The sequence below is a fragment of the Coffea arabica genome, chromosome 11c (genome assembly GCF_036785885.1).
Source record: "Coffea arabica cultivar ET-39 chromosome 11c, Coffea Arabica ET-39 HiFi, whole genome shotgun sequence".
Lineage (NCBI taxonomy): Eukaryota > Viridiplantae > Streptophyta > Magnoliopsida > Gentianales > Rubiaceae > Coffea > Coffea arabica.
This window is the reverse complement of record NC_092330.1, coordinates 30881461-30902118: the sequence shown is the minus strand read 5'-3', so window position 1 is coordinate 30902118 and position 20658 is coordinate 30881461. Positions and strand designations below refer to the sequence as shown.

General features: G+C 36.0%; 1 protein-coding gene and 1 long non-coding RNA gene across 2 annotated transcripts; both read right to left on the bottom strand.

The window, feature by feature from the left end:
* Positions 1 to 336: 336 nt before the first annotated feature.
* Positions 337 to 7155, bottom strand: LOC113716654 (putative disease resistance protein At1g50180). The gene is made up of 4 exons (XM_027241049.2): positions 5970 to 7155; positions 3433 to 5215; positions 1205 to 1345; positions 337 to 614 (listed from the first exon to the last, which is right to left on the bottom strand). Exons 1-3 carry the CDS (start codon positions 7012 to 7014, stop codon positions 1285 to 1287), a joined length of 2889 nt encoding a protein of 962 aa, XP_027096850.2. The 5' UTR covers positions 7015 to 7155; the 3' UTR covers positions 337 to 614; positions 1205 to 1284.
* Positions 7156 to 9992: 2837 nt separating this feature from the next.
* LOC113715807 (uncharacterized) lies at positions 9993 to 10910 on the bottom strand. Its single transcript, XR_003454092.2, has 2 exons — positions 10582 to 10910; positions 9993 to 10460 (listed from the first exon to the last, which is right to left on the bottom strand). It is a non-coding gene; the product is annotated as an uncharacterized lncRNA (long non-coding RNA).
* Between the last annotated feature and the right edge of the window lie 9748 nt (positions 10911 to 20658).

The following is a 20658-nucleotide window of genomic DNA, read 5'->3' as shown; positions in this document are numbered from 1 at the left end:
GTTGTGGTCGAATTGCTCTTTATTGGGAGAATGATGGATCTTATTAGGAAAAGTTTAGATTGGTTATGGTAATGTTTCTTAAAATACTAGAGAACAATGTGGCGGTGTCTAAATCATGGAAATTCAATGTTCGAACACAATTAGTTTTCCGTTTGGCCAACCCAAGGATGTTTCTTAGTTTGGTATTGTACTTATTTAGACCATCATCTCATTTTCAATTAAGGTTATTAATTTAACCCTCTCTTCTTAAGCAAGCACACAAGAACATAGATGGCCCCCTCCAACTACATTGGTGAATCTTGCTTTGAATCTAGCTCCATGCCAACAAAGAGAGACTAACCAAGCCAAAAAGTAAAAATAATCACACATTATCTCCTAATTAAATTGACACATTTTTCTTGGAGCTTCCCAAACACTATAAGTGAAGGATCATATAACAAATTGGTATCTTTCCCTAATAGCCAAGTAAAGATGCACTCGCAATACATACAAATGCTAGCTACACAAGAAGACCTAACCAACTTGCAATCTTGTTGGCCCTTGTCATGCTGGTTTCAGATCATTTGGAGTCCACATAACAGCTGCTATGTGCAAAGAAACTCGTGACACAGAAACTGCAACATGCAAATGAAAGATGGTGCAAGACTTGAGGCTAGAGTTTTCAATACAGAAAATTGGTAATAGAGGCAAGTATTGTTTTCTTATGATAAAATTGCAATACACCGAGCTTTAACAGTATAGGAAACAAACTCAGTCATTCATCATAAGATTAATTTGTATGTATAATAAGCTTTATTAAGAATACAATACTCTGCCTTTGTACCTTCTTTGGGACAATTAGCAGAGAAAATTTTCATATAAATGTTAGTAATTGTACAGACTAACATAGTGCCAGCTTTTACACACAAAAAAAAAAAAAAAAAAACCACAAAAATGAACAAACTTTAATATCAGAAGAGTGGACGAAAATCACATATTTGTGAATCAAAAGACATCACAGATTGAATTTTGAAACCAGAATTCTATAATTCCACTTCAAATCACATTAAATTTAGAAAAAAAAAATGTGAAAACACTACTGTAAGCATCCATGTTACAAATCAATTACTCCAACTTTTTCAAATAATATCCCTCTATGCATTAAAATTTCCATATAAATTAAAAATTGCGGGAAAAAGAAAAGAGATTAAGTAAGTTTAATTACCTCACATTTGAATCGGATGAGATCAGGGAAAGCCAGGAGATTCAATGTAGAATTTTCTTAAGGCAAGACCCGGGGCTTGGTCAAACAGGATTGCTTGGACAAACAGTTTCTACTTGATAACCTATTATTCCGCCAACAAGTCTGCACAATGACACGAAAATGAAGAGAAATAACCACAAATTTCCTTCAAAAAGCTGATACAAAAATGAAAACTCTGAGAAAGACGAGAAAAAGATCAAGCAGAAGGACAATAAATAAATAGCCATAAAATTGAGCTAAATCTGCTATTAAATCTTACAAAATTTCTTCACCTTTTGGAAGTGGATCTATTTTTTCATGAAACAGGGGAATGACAACAAAAGTGTGTTGTCATAGCCAAAAAATTCATGTTATGAGTTATGGCAACATTTTAGTGATTTTTCTTGTAACAAAAATACGTGTTTTATTAATGACAATAACACAAGTTCTCACCAAAAAATTAACATTATGGGGTAATAAGCACTATTGTCATTAAATTTAATTTATTTATGACAAAATTAGATGTTGTCACGAGGTGTTGTCATTTAAATTTGATATATATCAAATAGTATTTAAGGCAAAAGCAGCTAAACAGCAAAACAAATCTGACTCCACGGCAAATATATGGATTGCATAGTTTGTAAGTTAAATATAAAAAGGAAACAAGATGATAAACTAATATAAACAAGACAAGCAAATCAAACAAATGTAAAGTCTGCCAACTAAACTTATAAATTTATAACCAATAAAAAAATTGCCTTGCATCTTTCCCTATTTAACTTATATATTTCATTCTATTCAATAGTAATTCTCTGGCATCTTATATCTAACAATCCTTTAAATATATATATATATATATATATATATATATGGTTCTGTCCAATTAGTAAAAAAATAATAATCTTAAAATTTCTCTATAAATATGTACGGTAAATTCATTCATTTTTAAGAAAAAATTTCTAACATTACTGCAAAAAAAAAAAATTACTAAACAAAAACAAAAAATATCTCAAAAAAAATTTTCCACCGACATTTTGTCCTCCCAATCCTCCACTGGCACCACTTGCAGGGAAACAATTTTGGGTAACTGAGAATGGAATCAAAGTGCATCATCCCTGAACAAACTTGCCATGTCATTTTGTACTACGAATTAAAGTAAATAGTCTTGATTGACTTAACACAAGCTCTAATTGTTGGTTTTGATATCAATAAGACTTGGAAGGCAACATGTAAGGCTGCAAACTAATCGAGTCGCTCGCAAGTCAAAGTTTGACTTGAGTTCGATAGAGTTCGAGCTAGTCAAATTGAACTCGAGTTCAAAATATTAAGCGCGAGCTTAGTATATATATATTTTTTATTTTTTATTTTAATAGTAAAATTACATATATATTTCTAATATTTTATTATTTATTACGAAAAATTATTTTTTATTTATTTTTTAAAAAATAAATAATTATTTTTTTTATTTTTTCGATCTCAAGCTTTAAATTGACAGCTCGTCGATCTTGAACTCGAGTTCAAGCTTGATAAAATTAAGTCAAAACTCGACTCAATTAGAACAAAACTCGACTCGACTCGACTCTTTGTAGCCCTAGCAACATGATGCTTCTTCGTCACCGAATGCTAAGCAAAATTTAGGTTTAATCCAAGATATTTGATTAAATAGGGATGGTAATTTTAAAAAATTACATGGGAAGTACAAATAGTTTAAAGAGTTATTAGGCATTTTTTACGCCATGCAACATTTTTTATTGATGAGTACATTATATGACGGTAACACATACTAATCCATTAAATTTAATTTATGAGAGATTATGTCAACCCATTTCCAAACGCGAGGAAATAAGCAAAATATTTTGATTTCACCTTACAATATGGAAGGCAATGCTTTCAAATATAAACTTACTTCCTCATCACCAAATTCCTTAAACAGTCACGGAACAAGAATTCCATTAGATGATGTCTTGGATAAACAAAAATAAATATTTAGAAGATAAAACTATGATCCCGTTTCTTCTGAAGTGGAAAAAAATTTAAAAAAAAAACACAATAGTCATTAAAAAGACAAAAGAAAATATTGAATGATGTTGGTGAAGCCTATCAAAATTGATATTGGAACTAGATGCTAAGAAAAAGGGAATTCCAAGAACCGTAAATTGAAAATTAAAAGAGAAAAATTGGAGGAAAAAGTACAAGAAGAAAATGAGTACCTGCAGATGCGGATTTGAACTGAAGGCACGTGGCTTATTTTATCATAATCTTCTCCTTGTTGACCATTCACCCTCCTAATTCTATTGTTGAATTCTTTAGGCATTTGCACAAGAGTTACCTCTTTTAGGGTAGTTAAACATCTCAGCCCATCTGGAATCATTTCCAATTCTCTACACCCCTCAATACATAAACTTGAGAGGTTAGGCATGGCCCCTACTTCCACCATCCACTGCTTTAAGTTACCCAAATCATCAAGCTTGAGATGTTTTAGTTCGGGAAATCCCCCTGAATGGCAGATCATTGCTTGGCCCAGAAAAGAATATGTCCCAAGTTCCAGCAGTCTTAAGTTAGGAAGCTCCTCGAGTGTTCCTATTGAGTCTTCCTCAATTTTAGTACACTGCAGCCATAATTCAGTAAGGCTTGTAGGATCAGGAGACACACGGGATTGGTAATCCGGTAACTTTTTGCAGAAACTATTCACGATCGATAATTTATGAATATTCCTACTAAACAACACCCTTGAAAGAACATCCAAACTACCGTTGCTGTCATTGGAATTGTTGGAGTTGGTCCGGCCAAAATCACAACTATCGATTCTAAGTGAGCTAATGCGTATGCAATCCAAGTTTGATATATGATTGATGATGTGTTCCAAGTCCTCAAAATTTTTATACACTGTTGCTTTGAAAGCTTTGAGATTCGACAATTTGCATACTTCTTTAGGATTGCAAAATCTGTTGCTAAATGATTCAAGTATCTCCAGCTGCTTGCTCAAGCGTAGCTTAGGTTGAGAGTACCACCACCCGTCCGAAAGATAAAGATATCTCAAACGTCCCAATTTCCATAGCACATTTGGTATTCTACAATGATAACTACCAGATAAATCGAGAGTTTCCAAGTACTTTAAATTGCCCAAAGAATATGGCAAGTTTATACCATGACCTCTCAATCTCAAACATCTCAAATGGATAAGCTTACCCACATATTCCAGAGGTGATTTGAGATAACACCTTTGAGAGGCCATATGGAAGGATAAAATTGTCAAAACTCTAAGCATCTTCAAATTCTTGACTTGGGACATTATGCTCACCCCTGGATTAGAATAGGGCACTGCCAATGAATCACACATGAATGAGCGAAGATGCTTAGTTTGTTCTTTTGGCGGAAAGTTGTATTCAGAGATATCTTCTGGAAGCAAATGAAGGACTAAACCATATTGTGCTTCAAATGCAAGGGGAGAATCTCGTGAAGTAGTTCGATCGACCAGCTTATACAAATTCTCCTCTTTTGCCTTGACTAAGCATAGATCTCTCATAAGATCATGAAGTCGACATGACTCCAACCTTGTTACTGCATGCTTCCCCTCCTCATGTACTTTAATCTCAACCATGCATCTGTGTGCTAAATCTTCCAAGTAACGCTCGGCAACCTCCATCATTGTTTCTTGCTCCCTCCTATCATTCTCAAATATCATACCTTCTCCTATCCACATCTGATATAAACTCTCTACTCCAATGTCGGAATCTTCCCTGAATTTACCCAAGTAAAGGAAGCATGGTTTTAGTTGCCAAGGGAGGTTGTAGTAACTGTAAGCTAAAACCTTTGGCACCTTTCCTTCTTTTCCAATTTTTTCTCCCTTATCCAGATAGGATTTGATATTCTCATGCACTTCATCCCACTCACTGAGGGTTGTTTTAGTTCTAAGAATTCCACCCAGAACCACCACGGCCAACGGAAGATTCCCACAATATTTCAACATTTTCTTCCCTACCTTTTCAAAACCTGTGTAGCATTAAACAAACTAAATTAATATCAACTATGACGCATCTATCATTCATAAGCATCATGTTATCATTCAACAACTATACAAAAAACTTGATAGTCTGTTAACTGATAAGTCTCCCAATCCAAAGATTTGAGACCTATCAATAGTTAGGAAAAAGGCTATCCAAAACATGGTTCAAAGACTCGTCCAAGTCCAGGCCTATCCAAAACATGATTAAAAAATATGTTCACAAAAAACCAACAAATTTTCAACCAAACCAGGCCTAAATATTGTGTTCTTATCTTTACATGTTTAAAATTCCTTATGAGCTCTTCTGACAATTTTGGATAGACATACATATAAATATGTAGCACGCTAAAAATATATTTGCGCAATATTTACTGTGATTTGCAACACATAATGGTTAGTGAAACATCAATTTAAAATCTTATAGTTAGCAATAAGGGTGAAAAAAAGAAAAATGCAAAAACACATAATCTTTACTTCTTATTTTTTAAAACTAATAAAAATATACATGTATCTTATCGCAAATTTAAAACATTCATTAGTTTAGAAAGAACAGAGAATGAATTTTAAGAAGAATTACATATTTGTCTAATCTTAAATATGCGTCTCATTGGCAGAGTCACGATTCTATTATATAAATATTACATATTCCATTGCAGTATTTCAATATATATATATATATATATATATATATATATATATATATATATATATATATATATGAATAAAGGGGAAAAATTTTACCTTCACTACTTCTCCCCCTCAGTGATTTCTTGCGTAGCAATCCCCAACTTTCTTCATTGGTCAAAAGACGCAGTTGATGGTGATAACCATTTGGATCAACATGTTCCGCAACGTCTCTATTACGAGTTGTGAGCACAATTTTGGATCCATGCTCCGAAACTGGGATTGCGTCTTTTAAGCAATCCCAAGCTTCTGTTGACCAAAAGTCGTCGAGGACTATCAAACATCTCCTATCTTTAGCTTGCAAGTGCTGTTGAAGCTGCCTTGCTAGCTTATCTTTTTCGCTCATCATAATCTCATTGCTCTGTTCAGGTATAAGCTTGAGTAGAATGCGTTGGAAGAGATCTTTTGGTTGCCATTGTTGTGACACACAAACCCAAGCACGACCTCCAAAATATTGCTCTACTCTGTCATGGTGATATACCTTTCTAGCAAGAGTCGTTTTGCCTATACCACCCATGCCGTAAATCGAAGCCACGCTTATTTTGCGCTCTGCCACCTCATTCAGCAAATATTTAACCAGCTGCTCAACATCATCAGGCAGTTCAACCACATCCTCGTCGGCCACAAAGGAGTAAGTGTGCCTTAATTGTTGCTGCCTGGACGTATCACTCGAGTCTCCCTCCTCCGTTCTGGTCATTACATGCCCATACTCGCCAAAATTTTTGGTGAGATTAGAGATCCTAGTTCTGAGACTTTGAATCTGTACGCCCAAATCGTGACGGGTATAACCCTCTGTGGCGATGCAAGGAATCCTCTTTAGAGTACTTGTAAAGCCTCCGTTGCTTGAAATTGAAAGCCTCAAAGCATAATCTTCAACCAGATCACTTGCTTCATAAGCGACAGTTCTAAACTCCGGAATCCACTGTTGTACACCGTCCCTTGCAGTCTGTTTCGTATCTGCATATCTTAAGAACCTTTGTATCCCTTTGAGATCGTCATGAAGGAGTCTGACTTGCTCGCTAACGCCTTGTAGAAACTTGCCTTCTTCAATTAGCAATTTACCTATATTACGCACTGCAGAGGATAGGATGGCTTCTGCCATTTTGGAATTCACTAGCACAAAATGATGGGTTTTACTCTTACATAGCAAGAAGAGCAATTTATCTGACTCAGATATTGATAAATGTCAGTAGACTTTCACATCTTGGCTCTGGAATCTGAAAACCTTTGTGGGAATGCTATTGAATTTCTCCACGTCCTTTCCTTTTCAAATGTCCACACGAGATGCATTATTATTGTTCGGCCCCACATGGTGCTGGCCAGCTCGTTCCCTTAATAGTGACATGATCTTATCCCTTTTTTTTTGGGTTAATCACATTTTATCCCATTAAAGAATACCCCATTTTTCAGTTTACCCCCTAACATTTAATTTTGTTCACTTAACCCCCTTTAGAACAAAATTGCCCTTGCATTATTTTGACTTTTCATTTACCTTATTTTCCTTTCTTTTATTTCTTTTTCTCTTTCTTCTTTATTTAATTCTTCCTTTTTCCCACAAAAATCTTCACCTTAATGATTGAAATTAAAAAAGAGGAATTGTAGAGATCTATCTTTTCCTTAAATGATTAAAAAAAATTCAAATCACTTTCCTAAAATACAATTTTTTTTAGCCTTTCAATTCTTTTAATTTTGGGTTTTCCTCTTTCCTTTCTAGTTTCTCATTTTATTCCCAAGAAAATATCTTAAAATGAAATTGTGACCTGATTAATAATTATCAATTGAAATTTGTGACACGTGACATCATACAAAAAATCAAAATTAGTTTTTTATGTCTTTTAAACCTTCGCCCAAAAATATGCGATTACAAACTCAAAACAAAAATTTTTGTGGAAATCAAATTTTCTATTGGGAAGGATGATAGAGAGAAGAAAGAGAAAAAGAAATAAAAGAAATAAAAGAAAGGAAAACAATTTCATTTTATGATATTTTCTTGAGAATAAAATGAGAAACTAGAAAGGAAAGAGGAAAACCCAAAATTAAAAGAATTGAAAGGATAAAAAAATTGTATTTTAGAAAAGTGGTTTGAATTTTTTTTGATCATTTAAGAAGAAGATAGATCTTTGTAATTTCTCTTTTTTAATTTCAATCATTAAGGTGAAGATTTTTGTGGGAAAGAGGAAGAATTAAATAAAGAAGAAAGAGAAAAAGAAATAAAAGAAAGGAAAACAAGGTAAATGAAAAGTCAAAATAATGCAAGGGCAATTTTGTCCTAAAGGGGGTTAAGTGAGCAAAATTAAAGGTTAGGGGGTAAACTGAGAAATGGGGTATTCTTTAAGGGGATAAAATGTGATTAACCCTTTTTTTTTGGGAATAATGTTTTAAGGTGACACACCGAACATAATACAATTTTAAGAGCGAAGCTAAGGTTGTGTTTAGATTGCATTTTTTATGATTTTTCATGAAAAAATTATTGTAACGATTTGATGCATGTGAAAAAAAAAATAATAGAAAAATGTGATTACGGTCATGATTATGACAAAAAGAGAATTTATTTTACTCTCAAATTTGAATGTGATGATACAGTATAGATTTTGTCAGTTGCAATTTCGGATTTGATACTAATTGGATTCAGGCCACGTCTTGCCGAGGCAACTGAGATGGCAGTTTTGGGCTGTATTATCCCCCAGCAGCAGCCAAGTTTGCAGCCATGGGGATGCTTTTCTTTTTTGCCCGACCTTTATAGATAAATTTGATCCTTGCTTTTCATTGTCAAAATTCATTTTTTTCCTATTTTGTTAGTTTCAGTGTAGCTAAATGTGTTCTTCTGAACTTTTAATACAAATTTAACCTCATTTTTAAATATGATTGGGGCATGTAATGATCCTTTCGATATTACTCTAATGACTAAAAGAAGTTCTTGATTAATTTTTTTTATTTTCTGAACATTTAATGCATTTGTTTTTCAGTGTTTTTTTCTCTTCTTATTTTATGAGTGACGACATGGCAAATTTGCAGGAGATTATTAGCCAGCAGCGCCAGTAAACTTGAATCGCAGCCATACATAATCCTAAAGTGGAAGAGAGCTTCTTGCTGATTTTCCTCCCAGTTTCGTATCATTTCTAAAGAACTCTTGCCCTGCACTTGCAAAAAAGCAATCCTCTCCTATACATCAGAAGAATAGTTTTGGTCACTTCATCATTCGATTATAGTCGATTTTGATTTAATTATGTTTATATCTTGATAAAAAGATAAGTGTAACGATGATGAACTTGAAGGTTGAAAATTCTTTGGCCTACAAATCTGTAATTGATGACATGCAGCTTAACTTTGCCTTTGGTTCCAACAAATTGACTAATTACTCAGAATATTACAAAAAAAAAAAAAAATCGAATATTTACAACTCTGACAAAGTGCGTTATTAAACTATCGTCAGTTCGACAACAAAAGGAAATTTTTTTTTTTTTTTTAAAAAAAAACAGTACTGGCAGCCAGTCAAAATTTGACACAGCCCGGCAGCAGCTTCTGATGTGCATGGATGTATAGTGCCGGCCACTACAAAAAATGTTTGTAGGCTTTCCACTGGTCCTTTTCTCCGCTCTAGCAGCTCAACAAAGATGCTCCATATCAAAGTTGCTTTCCTATCTTACGAGAAACACTTGCAACCATTCCATGCGTAAGTGGCTAAGAACTAGTCTTTGGATTACTCCAAATGAAACAAAATCAGAGACTGATCTGATAAGAACATGTGCTGGGCTATACAATATGATTGTCCTAACTTAACTTTTTCTGTCGAAATTATATGAACCAATGCCTCGAGGTGTAAAACATCTCAGTGCATGTTGACGAAGACTTTCAGCTCTCTGCATCACTCGGGTTCACAATTAAAAGATGAGCTTAGCTATGCTAATTGTTACCTACACAGATGGCTTTTGATGCAATTGATGCTTTTGTTGTTTTTTTTCAATATTTGCTTAGAGATGTGGTTGTACTGATATATTGAGTTTGTGTATTTGAATAAAATTTACTATCAAATCATGTAAAAAAAATATACAATAATTGCACAAAAATCTCAACGGTACCTGTCTCAAATCCCAAAGAAACATGGGTGGCTTAGGAAGTTTTAAGCATTCAATCAGGTGGAGATTTCAAGTCCCATGATACAATTTTTGCATAACTACATGTGTAAGTAGTACTTGCACAAGAAATTTATATCCTGACAAATATTTGGCTTCATAAGATTTTCCTCCGGGGAGGTGCCTGTTAGCCTGAGAACTTTCTAATCCGCCTTCAATGGAAATGAAAGAAAATGTACATTATACCCCTCACATGATGGTTGACAAAAGCAAAGAAAGGTGATATTGACCGATTTATCTCAGAATACAAAGAGTAAAGGAAAGAAAGCACTGTATACGACACTGAGAAGTGAGAGGGAAGGCATTTTGCAATCCATGGTAGACATGGTCAATCAGCATATGCTGGAAAATTTGCCCCTACGGTAACGCATTCAATAACCATTCCAGAAACTTGCACATATGAAACTTTTTTCTGCTGCATTAGGTGAGTTATTTATCACAAAGTTAGATGGAAAATAAGGGAAAACAAGGAAAAGGGAGTGCAGGATTTGAAGTCTGAAAGAAACTGTAGTACTTAAAGAGTGATATGGAAGTACCTTGCGTCAGAGAGGCCTCAAAAGCCTTTTCAAGTTGGTGCTTAAATCCTTGTCTTCGCCTGTCTGAGGCCCCTATTCCTACTTCCGAGTTTACTAGAACTGCCGCCACTCCCAAGCAAGATTTCTTTTCTGCAATTTGTTCCTCAATCCGACCAGACACCTCGTTTACTGATCAAGAATCTCTCCCTCCATTGAGAGAATTGTATTCCAACCTTAAAAATTCCTTCCCACAATACTCAAATACAGATTAGGTTGACCAAATTAGACTCTTTTTTTTTTGGCTTTTTGATCAAATACAGATTCCTTCCCACAACCTTAAAAAGCCATCTCCTGACTTTTCTTTTTGGCTTTTTGCAGCTGCTGCCGGGCTGACAGTGCTATTTTTTTTAAGACAACTCAGACAACAATAGTTTAATACCACGTCATTGTGAGAGCCGTAAATGTCCGATTTTACTTTTTTTTTGGCAATATTCTGAGTAATTAGCCCAAAAAATTTCCTTAACTTATGGTTCTTTAATTTATTTGCATGCAACGAAGATGCTTATTCCTATCTATTCTTAATGTATGAACTTTATGCATGTAGTATTGAGGCTATTGTTTGTGATTATAGAAATCAATGCTTTTGTAAGAAAGCCATTTATGTTCTTTGTTCTCTGTTTTATAGATGGTTAGCTGAGATGGAAGCAAATATCATTCTACTGAAAGCCCTTTTTTTACATTTTCTTCTCTGTTATACTAATGTTCCTTTTCTTTCGTGTAAAAAAATAAATATTCTAGGTAGGAGGTGAATAAATGTAATCCGTCGAAACTGGTATCTTCATTGTAAATGTGTATGAATTTTATTCTTTTTAAATGGAATCTTGATAAATTTAAGGATATTATGTAATTTCATTTAAGAAGTCTTTATTCTTTCTCTCATTGATTGAACATTTACAGAAGCAATTAGTGTAGGATCTTTTAATTTTCATTGGAGAGATGCTACTGCTAGAAAGGAATAATTTATGCACTTAATTTTTTCCACATCTTGCCAGTAAACGTATGAATAATTCCCATGGCATGCTATGTTTACCACTTGAAATGTCAATGATGCAAGCAATCCACAAAAGTTTTTTAGTTATACCACAAAATCAGTGAACTTAATAAAATTTTCTACAAGAATCTCTAATATCATATTTCTTTTTAGCTCTAGTCTAAAAAATGTTGTTTAAAAAATTTTTAAACATAAAAAGAAAAAGGACCAGAAAATAATAACAATATTTAGGCCAGTATTTCAATTAATTAAAATAAAAAATAATGTTCATATCTAATATTGTTAGGATCAACATTTGTCGGCATGAGTTGTGCTAAGCATCTTATTATATTATATACATCTACATGTGAACTGTCATTACTCACCCACAATTTAAATACTCTGAATTATATTTTCTATGCAATAGGATGGGCATTAGCTGTGCTATTGGATTTTAGATGAATAATTATTTAGCCTGATGAGAATTTTGAACCTTTTCAAATGGATAATTTATTTCTAATTTATCATAAGGATTTGAATACAATTGTGCCCAAGTTTAAAAAATGAGAGTGGCAATAAAATTTTCAATATTTTTTAGACAATAGATTCACCGCCAGAAAAACTAGTTTTGTATGCTATTGAATTTCTCCATGTGCTCACCTTTTGAAATGTCGACGAGGTGCATTATTATTATTCGGCCCACATGGTACTGGTCCAGCTATTTCCGTCCCCACGCGGTGCATTATTGCGGTAATAATGCAACTTTTTCTTATAGATAGCCTTAGGGCTGCTGTCGAGTCGAGTCGACTCGAGACAAAATAATTAAGTTCGAGCTCGAGCTTGTCAAGCTTTTAAAATTCGAGTTTGAGCTCGAGCTCGACATCAATTTATGGAACTCGAGTTCGAGTTTAATTAAATGTAATCAATTCAAATCAAGTTCAATCGAGCTTATTCGAGCTCAATCAAACCTAATCAAACTCAAGTAATAAAAATTAATATTTTATATATAATTTTAAATAAAGGATATTATTAACATTTCACAATAATAAAAATTAAAATATATATTATAAAAAGCTCGATAGAGCTCGTCGAGCTTTCGAGTATCATATTTCCAAACTCGAGCTCGACTCGATAGTTCTAACGAGCGGCTCGAGTTCGAGATCGAGCTCGGTCAACTGAGCTCGAGCTCGACTCGATAGCTTTAACGAGCAGATCGAGCTCGAGCTCGACTCGATAGCTCTAACGAGCGGATCGAGCTCGAGATCGAGCTTGGTCAACCGAGCTCGCGTTCGAGCTGCTGACCAAGTAGTTCGCGAGCTCGAGCCGAGCTACTTGGTTCAGCTCCACCTCTAGATAGCCTGATGGAAAAGCTTGCAACTGACATGTGTGATTCCATGACATCTGTAAGAAGTCTTCTGGAGTTTCATAGTAGTGAGTCAGTTAGAGAGCGCGTAGAAACCAATAGATGCATTTCTTCCTTCCTTGGTCTTTAGAAAAGAGTAGGAGTGGATAAAATTATCCGCTAACCCAAAAACCCGTCATATCCGATTCGATCTGATTCAAAAATTAGGATATTCGATTTTTATTATTTGCTCGGGTCAAAAGAGGGTCGGGTACCCGCTAACATGCGGGACGGGTTAGGGTCACATAATTAAAAATCCGCGGATATCTAATCCGTCCCGCATATATATATATATATATATTTATTTATTTATTTATTTATTTTTATTTTTATTTTTATTTTTATACACACATTATAAAATAATAATTTAGAACAAAATAAGTAATTTTATTGAACAAATTGCATTATAAATATGAGAGACTATAGTTTATTTACAAGATTCATTTGTAGAGGTCATAATCTTTTATTTTATAAAAAAAAAGTTTAATTAATGTCGAACATATATATTAAAAATTTTGCTACTTATTTCAAATTTTTATTGATTTTATATTCTTTTATTTTTTTCCTTTATCTTATATTATCTTCACATGCTTATTTCTTGTTGGGAAACCTTTTTTTAGAAAAAAATTTATTATATCTTAGATGAATGTGTAAGGGTCGGATAAGGCTGACTCGCAAGGTACGGGTCAGATTAGCCAAATGGTGAATGAGACGGGTATCCGACCCGCGCCCACCCCTAGAAAAAAGGCTTGATAGTTTGTGCTTTTTTTTTTTTTTTTGCTTTAACAAGATTTATAATGATCGGAGTAACACACAATTAAATAATATTATAAATAAACATACAAAAATGGAAAAAAAATTAGAAATTCACATATACTGACACTTTAATCTAGGATCTCTAGTAGTTGCATCTTTAATTCTAATCACTAAATCAATATCTCATGACATAGTGGTCAAGATTAGTATGTGGCTTTGCAGTGGAGGACCAAAAGGATTAAAGTAATTTATCTTGTTCCAAAATCAAATCCAAAGTTGGATGAAGTTTTATGACAACATGATATCTACTCAAAGAATATTTTGAGACAAAAACACGAGAATACAACAATAACAACTGATTAAGCAAAATGTACAACAATGCACTGCGAAATCTTTGCCGAATTCAATGCATAAAAGCGAATTGACATGATCAAAACACTACTAATTCAATTAGACAAATGGAGAATTGACAAGGAAGTAATAAAGAGTGTGTTTGGTTTACATTTTTCCTACACTTTATTTGTCTATACTAACTTACTTGCATTATTAATATATTTTTCAATCACTTTTTTATCTTACATATATCACATCAAAAAAAGTGTTACAGTAATTTTTAAAAATCCATCAAGTTGATTGAACATTAGTACTACTGCATGTAGCCTCTCCATCGTCTTGTTTGGTATTAACACTTAGAACAACTACTTCTTTCTTTATTTAACATGGCTTCCCTTTTGTTCAAAGTTATTAGACATTGTTTGGATTGTAGCTTACTCAAGAAAACTTTTTACGTTTTCCTAACTACACTTTTAATTATTTTTCTACCTCATATACATCATATCGATACAACATATTTTTGTATAAAAATTTCTAAAAATGACAATCCAAATGAAACAACTTTTGATTGATTGAGATCAAATTTCACACTTTTGAGGCCCTTAAACCCAAAAGCCGCACATGATTTAATAGGTCTTTCATGCATGGCTCTATATACCATACTAATACTATATAGGAGTTGATCTTTTGAGGCCCTTAAACCCAAAAGCTTCACAACGAATTTCATGCATATGTATATTTGTCTTCGCATGAAGGTTCATAGCACAATCAAAGGAAAAAAAATAAAAATTGGGAATGTTATAAGCACCATATTACGAGACGACGGCGTGAATAAGCGGCAAGAACGGTTGGTGCAGAGACAATCATATAAGATGTGCCACCACCTAATGCAAAAATGCTACGAGTCGGCTATTGGTTCAATTCCCAAATAGTACTCATACAAGGAAAATACGAAGAAGAAAGCAAGACAAAAATCTAGAGACAAGAGGGCTCTAACGGGGTTCAATAATTCTCTATCTATATATGTGTAGTGGAAGGGAGAAATTTTTTTGTGAATGAGATGGTAGTGTATATATTGATTTGGTAATGTATCTAATCATCCTTTATAGGCTCTAAGCTGTAGCCAATCAAAAGCATCTAATTATATTCCTTTATAGGCTTCAAGCTGTAGCCAATCAAAAGCGATACTACACTGGCACTTAATCTCTACTATCTCTAGGAAATAGTACTACTACTGCTACTAGTGCAGAGTTTTTTTAAGATTGTGTCAGGCTCTTCCAAAATAGGATTGAGAAGGAATTGCAACCAGAGAGAGAGAGAGAATGTGAGAATTTGGGAGAAAAAAATTGTAATTGTATTACTTGTCCTTCAATCCATTACATTGTCTTGGATTTATACAATTCCAATGATGGATCCGAATCCAATTGACACAGAATTTCCGTGCAATGATCTGATGCTAACAAATTCTGTTATAACTAACTTTTAACTGTTTTTGGCTCCCTAAGCTAATTACACTAACACCCCTAAAACTTTTGCTTCAATTACAATTACGTCCCTGCTCCTGACATTACTCCACCCTTGAAAGCAACCTTGTCCTCAAGGCTGAAACTCAGAAAATTGACTACTGATAAAAGATTGATCTTCCCACGACGCTTCCTCCTCTCCTAGCTGATGCCATTTTATGACATACTGGACCACAGGGACAGCATTTCGCATGATTACCCTCCTTTTCAAGACTGCAGCAGGTTGTAGGAGGCACTGGTCTTGGCAATTAAATTCTGGTAGTGTAGAGGTAGTAACCTGATGGGGTCCTAACTTAGGCTTAAGAAGAGAAACGTGAAACACTGGATGTATTTTAGACCCAGGTGGAAGTTTGAGCTTGTATGCCATAGCACTGATCTTCTCCATAATTTGGAAAGGTCCAAAAAATTTTGCAGTTAACTTGAGGTTTCTCCTGAGTGCCACAGTCTGCTGCCTATAAGGCTGCAACTTCAGGAAAACCGAATCCCCCACCTCAAATTCTCTTTCTGTCCTATGTTTGTCAGCAAACAACTTCATCCTATTTTGAGCCTGATGCAGATGCTCTTTGATTCTCTGAAGCATTTGAGCTCTGGTTTGCAGCATGTTGTGGGCTGCTGGGATAATTTTGTCATGGTAGGGCCCTATAGGTAGTGACAGGGGCTTGTAACCATATAAAGCTTCAAATGGCGACACCCCCAAGCTGGTGTGATATGCAGTATTATACCAGAGTTCTGCTGAGCTGAGCCAATGACTCCACTGAGTTGGACTCTCACTGGTCATACATCTCAAATAAGTCTCCAAACACTGATTTAACCTCTCACTCTGACCATCAGTCTCAGGATGGTAGGAATAACTATAATGCAGCTCAGTTCCAGCCATCCTAAATAACTCCTGCCAAAATTTACTGGTGAATACTTTGTTTCTGTCTGTTATGATGGATTCTGGTAACCCATGGAGTTTGTAGACATGATCCAGGAAGACCTGTGCCACTTGAGCAGCTGAGAATGGATGGGAAAATGGCATGAAGTGGCCAAACTTTGTCAGTCTATCTATGGCTACCAGAATAGTGTCAAATCCCCTAGAGCAAGGTAGCTTTTCAATAAAGTCCATAGTGATGTGCGACCAAGCTTGGGTAGGAATTGGTAGTGGCTGCAGTAATCCTGGATAGGGAACCCTTTCACTTTTGTTCCTTTGACAGACTTCACATTCTTGTGTGAATTGTATGATCTCTTTCTTCATTCCTGGCCAGTGAAATATGCTTTGCACCCTCTGTATACATGCCCTCTGGCCAGAATGCCCTCTAATAGGGGATTCATGCAGAGCTTTGATTATTTTCTGCTTAATTCCCCTGCCATTCCTTACAAATAGCTTGTCTTTATACCTGAGTATCCCTTGATTGAGCTGAAAATCAGAGTCCTGTGGTGTAGGATCCAGCAGTAGTTGACTCATTAATTCTCTACACTGTGTGTCTTCAAAGTAACTGTCCTCCAACTCTTGCATCCACAGAGGTTGAACACCAGTAATGGCCATCAACTGTTGTGGTTCAGGTTGTAGTTCCCCCATGGTCCTTCTAGATAATACATTAGCAACAGTGTTTTCTGAACCCCTCTTATACTGAATCTCATAATCCAGGCCTAGAAGCTTTGTCAGCCATTTATACTGAGCAGTAGTGGTCAATCTTTGTTCTAGCAAAAATTTCAATGACTTGTGATCTGTTCTGATGATGAAGTGGTTCCCTACTAGATAATGCTTCCACTTGGTCATTGCAAACACCAATGCCATCAGTTCCTTCTCATAGACAGATAACCCCATGTTCTTGAGGGAGAATGCTTTACTGATGAATGCTATAGGATGACCCTCCTGTAAGAGTATAGCTCCCATGCCTTGCCCACTAGCATCAGTTTCCACCACAAAGGGGATACCAAAATTGGGCAGTCTGAGCACAGGAGCACTAATTATGGCCTGCTTAAGGCAACTAAAAGCCTTGTAAGATTCTGCATTCTAGTCATAGGCATCCTACTTTAGCAGATTCGTCAAGGGCTTACTGATTGTTCCATAACCCTTTATGAAACGTCTGTAGTAACCTGTGAGGCCGAGGAACCCCCCGAGTTCTTTAATATTTTTAGGGGTAGGCCATGACTGTATGCATTCCACCTTGCTCCTGTCCATACTTACTCCTGTACTGGACACTACATGCCCCAAATACTCCACTTCTTGCTAGGCAAAAGAGCACTTGGATAACTTGGCATACAATTGGTTATGTTGAAGCACCTCTAGTACTTGTTTTAGGTGCTCCTTATGAAAGTCCAGGGTAGCACTGCAGACCAAAATGTCATCAAAGAAGACCAGGACATACTTCCTTAAGAATGGCTCAAAAACCTGATTCATCAATGCCTGGAATGTTTCTGGTGCATTTGTGAGCCCAAATGGCATCACTAGGAACTCATAGTGCCCTTGATGAGTCTGAAAGGCTGTTTTGTGTGTATCTGCCAGCTTAACTCTGATCTGGTGGTAACCTGATCTAAGGTCAATTTTGGAGAAGAACTTGGCTCCATAGAGCTCATCCAGCAGCTCATCAATGTTGGGGATAGGATATCTGTCTTTGACTGTCAAGTCATTGAGATGCCTGTAATCCACACAAAAACGCCAAGTGTTATCCTTTTTCTTGACCAATAGCATAGGTGAAGCATAAGGACTATTGCTTGGCTTGATGATTCCAGATTTCAATATATCTGCTATTTGTTTTTCAATCTCTGTTTTCTATGAGTGAGGGTATCTATATGGTTTCATTTTAAAGGCTTGTGCTCCTGGCTTTAGGGGAATTTGATGATCCAAGGGCCTGTTGGGAGGCAACTGAGTAGGTTCCTGAAATACTTCTGAGAATTGCTGCAAAACTGCAGTAATTGGTTCTGGAAGCCCTGGCTCCCCTGTGTCTGGTTCTCCATTTTGTGCTGAAACAGCACAACACCTCCTCTTCTCTTGCAAAAAACCTCTGAGATCCTTCCTCCTAATAAGTTCCATGGTTGCATCATTAACTACTCCATGCAATGTGACCACCTCTCCTTGATGGAACATAGAGATTTTTAGTTGATGAAAATCAAAAGTGATGGGGCTGTAATGGTACATCCAATCTACCCCCAAAATAATATCCCAATCACCTAGTTCCATAATTCTGAGGTCAAAGCAAAACTTATTATTCTGAACATTCCACAGGACCTTGGGACACTGAGCTCCACTGGTTACCAAGCTCCCATCCCCCATTATGATAGTGAAAGGCTTGACATATTCAAAGGGAATGCCTTGTGCAGACACCAGGCTGTGATGGATATAGCTATCACTGCTACCTGTATCTGCCAACTGTCCTTGCAACAAGATAGTATTTCGCCTGAGTGAGTCTGATAGAGCATTGAGTGAAATTTCGATTGGTTCTCCTGGATTTCCAGTCAGCTCATCCTGTTCCCCTTGAGCATCCTGGAATTTAGTGTCCTCCTCATCTTCATACATCATAAGGTTCAAGTGCTTCATCCGGCACTGATGTCCTACCCCAAATTTCTCCCCACACTTAAAACACAATCCATTACTTCTTCTGAACTGCAGTTCCTGAGGGGATAGTCTCTTAAACTCTGGACTCTTGTCTGGATTTTTGGGAGCTACCCTAGGCATGTTGTTCTGTGGTAGCTTGTAAGTACTGATTCCCCCATTGGCAGAGGTTGGATTACTGTACATTCCAAACTTTGGTTCAGCCACCACCTTGTTGCCATCCTTGACTGTCCTGCCTTGCAACCTGAGAGCCTGTTCCTGCAAATGAGCTACCTCCATAACTCCAGAAAGAGTATTTGGCTTGAGCATTCTCACCATAGGTTTCATCTCCTCCTTGAGACCACTGGTGAAACTGGAGATGAAGTATCCTTCACTAAGGCTTGGATTTTGAATTAGCATCAATGTTTTTAACTCCTTAAACTTTTCTTGGTAGATCTCCACTGTACTCATCTGCTGCAGTTTATTGAATTCCTCTACAATATCTCTACAGCATGTTCCCTTGAATCTCTGACAAAGCAGCTCCTCAAATTCCCCCCATGTTAGCCTTGGTTTTTCTAATTTGACTCCCTGGAACCAATTATCCGCTCTACCTTCTAAAAACATCTCGACTACTAGCAATTTATGTTCCTTGGTTACCTTATTCAACAGGAAGTACTTATTACATTTTTTGATCCATTCCCTAGGATTTTCCCCGCTAAACATATGTAACTCAATTTTTGGAGGATTATAGCCAAGAATCTTACCCATGAACTCGCAACTCCTAACTTCCTCATCTGCTCCCAAGGTCAGCCTCTGGTGTATGGGAGGTGTAGGTAGTAATGGTGTACGATCTCTGCCAGCTTTGCCTTCTCCTTCTGCACTTTTCTCCTTGCTCAGTAGTGTCTTCATCATTGAACTGAGTGCCTCAAACTTCTGATCCATACCTAGCGCAATCGAATCTAGTCTCTTATCCCTGCCTGCCATTTCTTCCTTTGCTTGTAGCTGTATATTCTTCATATCCTCCATAACTTCCTGTAACTTGAGTTCCTGCTTCCGGAGATGATCTTCTAAGGTTTTGAAGCGTGTACTCTCTGCCATTGATTGGTCTCTGAGCTGCCGAAGGATCGCGCAGCTCTGATACCAATTTGTCAGGCTCTTCCAAAATAGGACTGAAAAGGAATTGCGACCAGCAGGTTCTGGGGAGATTTGAATGAAGGAAAGAACAGAAAGGGAGGGAAGAGGTAGGAGAGAGAGAGAGAGAATGTGAGAATTTGGGAGAAAAAAATTGTAATTGTATTACTTGTCCTTCAATCCATTACATTGTCTTGGATTTATACAATTCCAATGATGGATTCGAATCCAATTGACACAGAATTTCTGTGCAATGATCTGATGCTAACAAATTCTGTTATAGCTAACTTTTAACTGTTTTTGGCTCCCTAAGCTAATTACACTAACACCCCTAAAACTTTTGCTTGACAATTACGTCCCTGCTCCTGACAGATTGTCCTTTCTGGCTTATCGTGCGTACTAGGCG

What these genes read in the sequence shown, in the direction of transcription:
- LOC113716654 (XM_027241049.2), bottom strand. Translation starts at nt 7,014, where the DNA reads ATGGCAGAAGCCATCCTATCCTCTGCAGTGCGTAATATAGGTAAATTG. An exon ending in GAGGGGGAGAAGTAGTGAAG is followed by an intron (nt 5,216 to 5,969) that starts GTAAAATTTTTC and finishes AATGCTACACAG; the next exon opens with GTTTTGAAAAGGTAGGGAAG. An exon ending in GTTCAAATCCGCATCTGCAG is followed by an intron (nt 1,346 to 3,432) that starts GTACTCATTTTC and finishes GTCATTGTGCAG; the next exon opens with ACTTGTTGGCGGAATAATAG.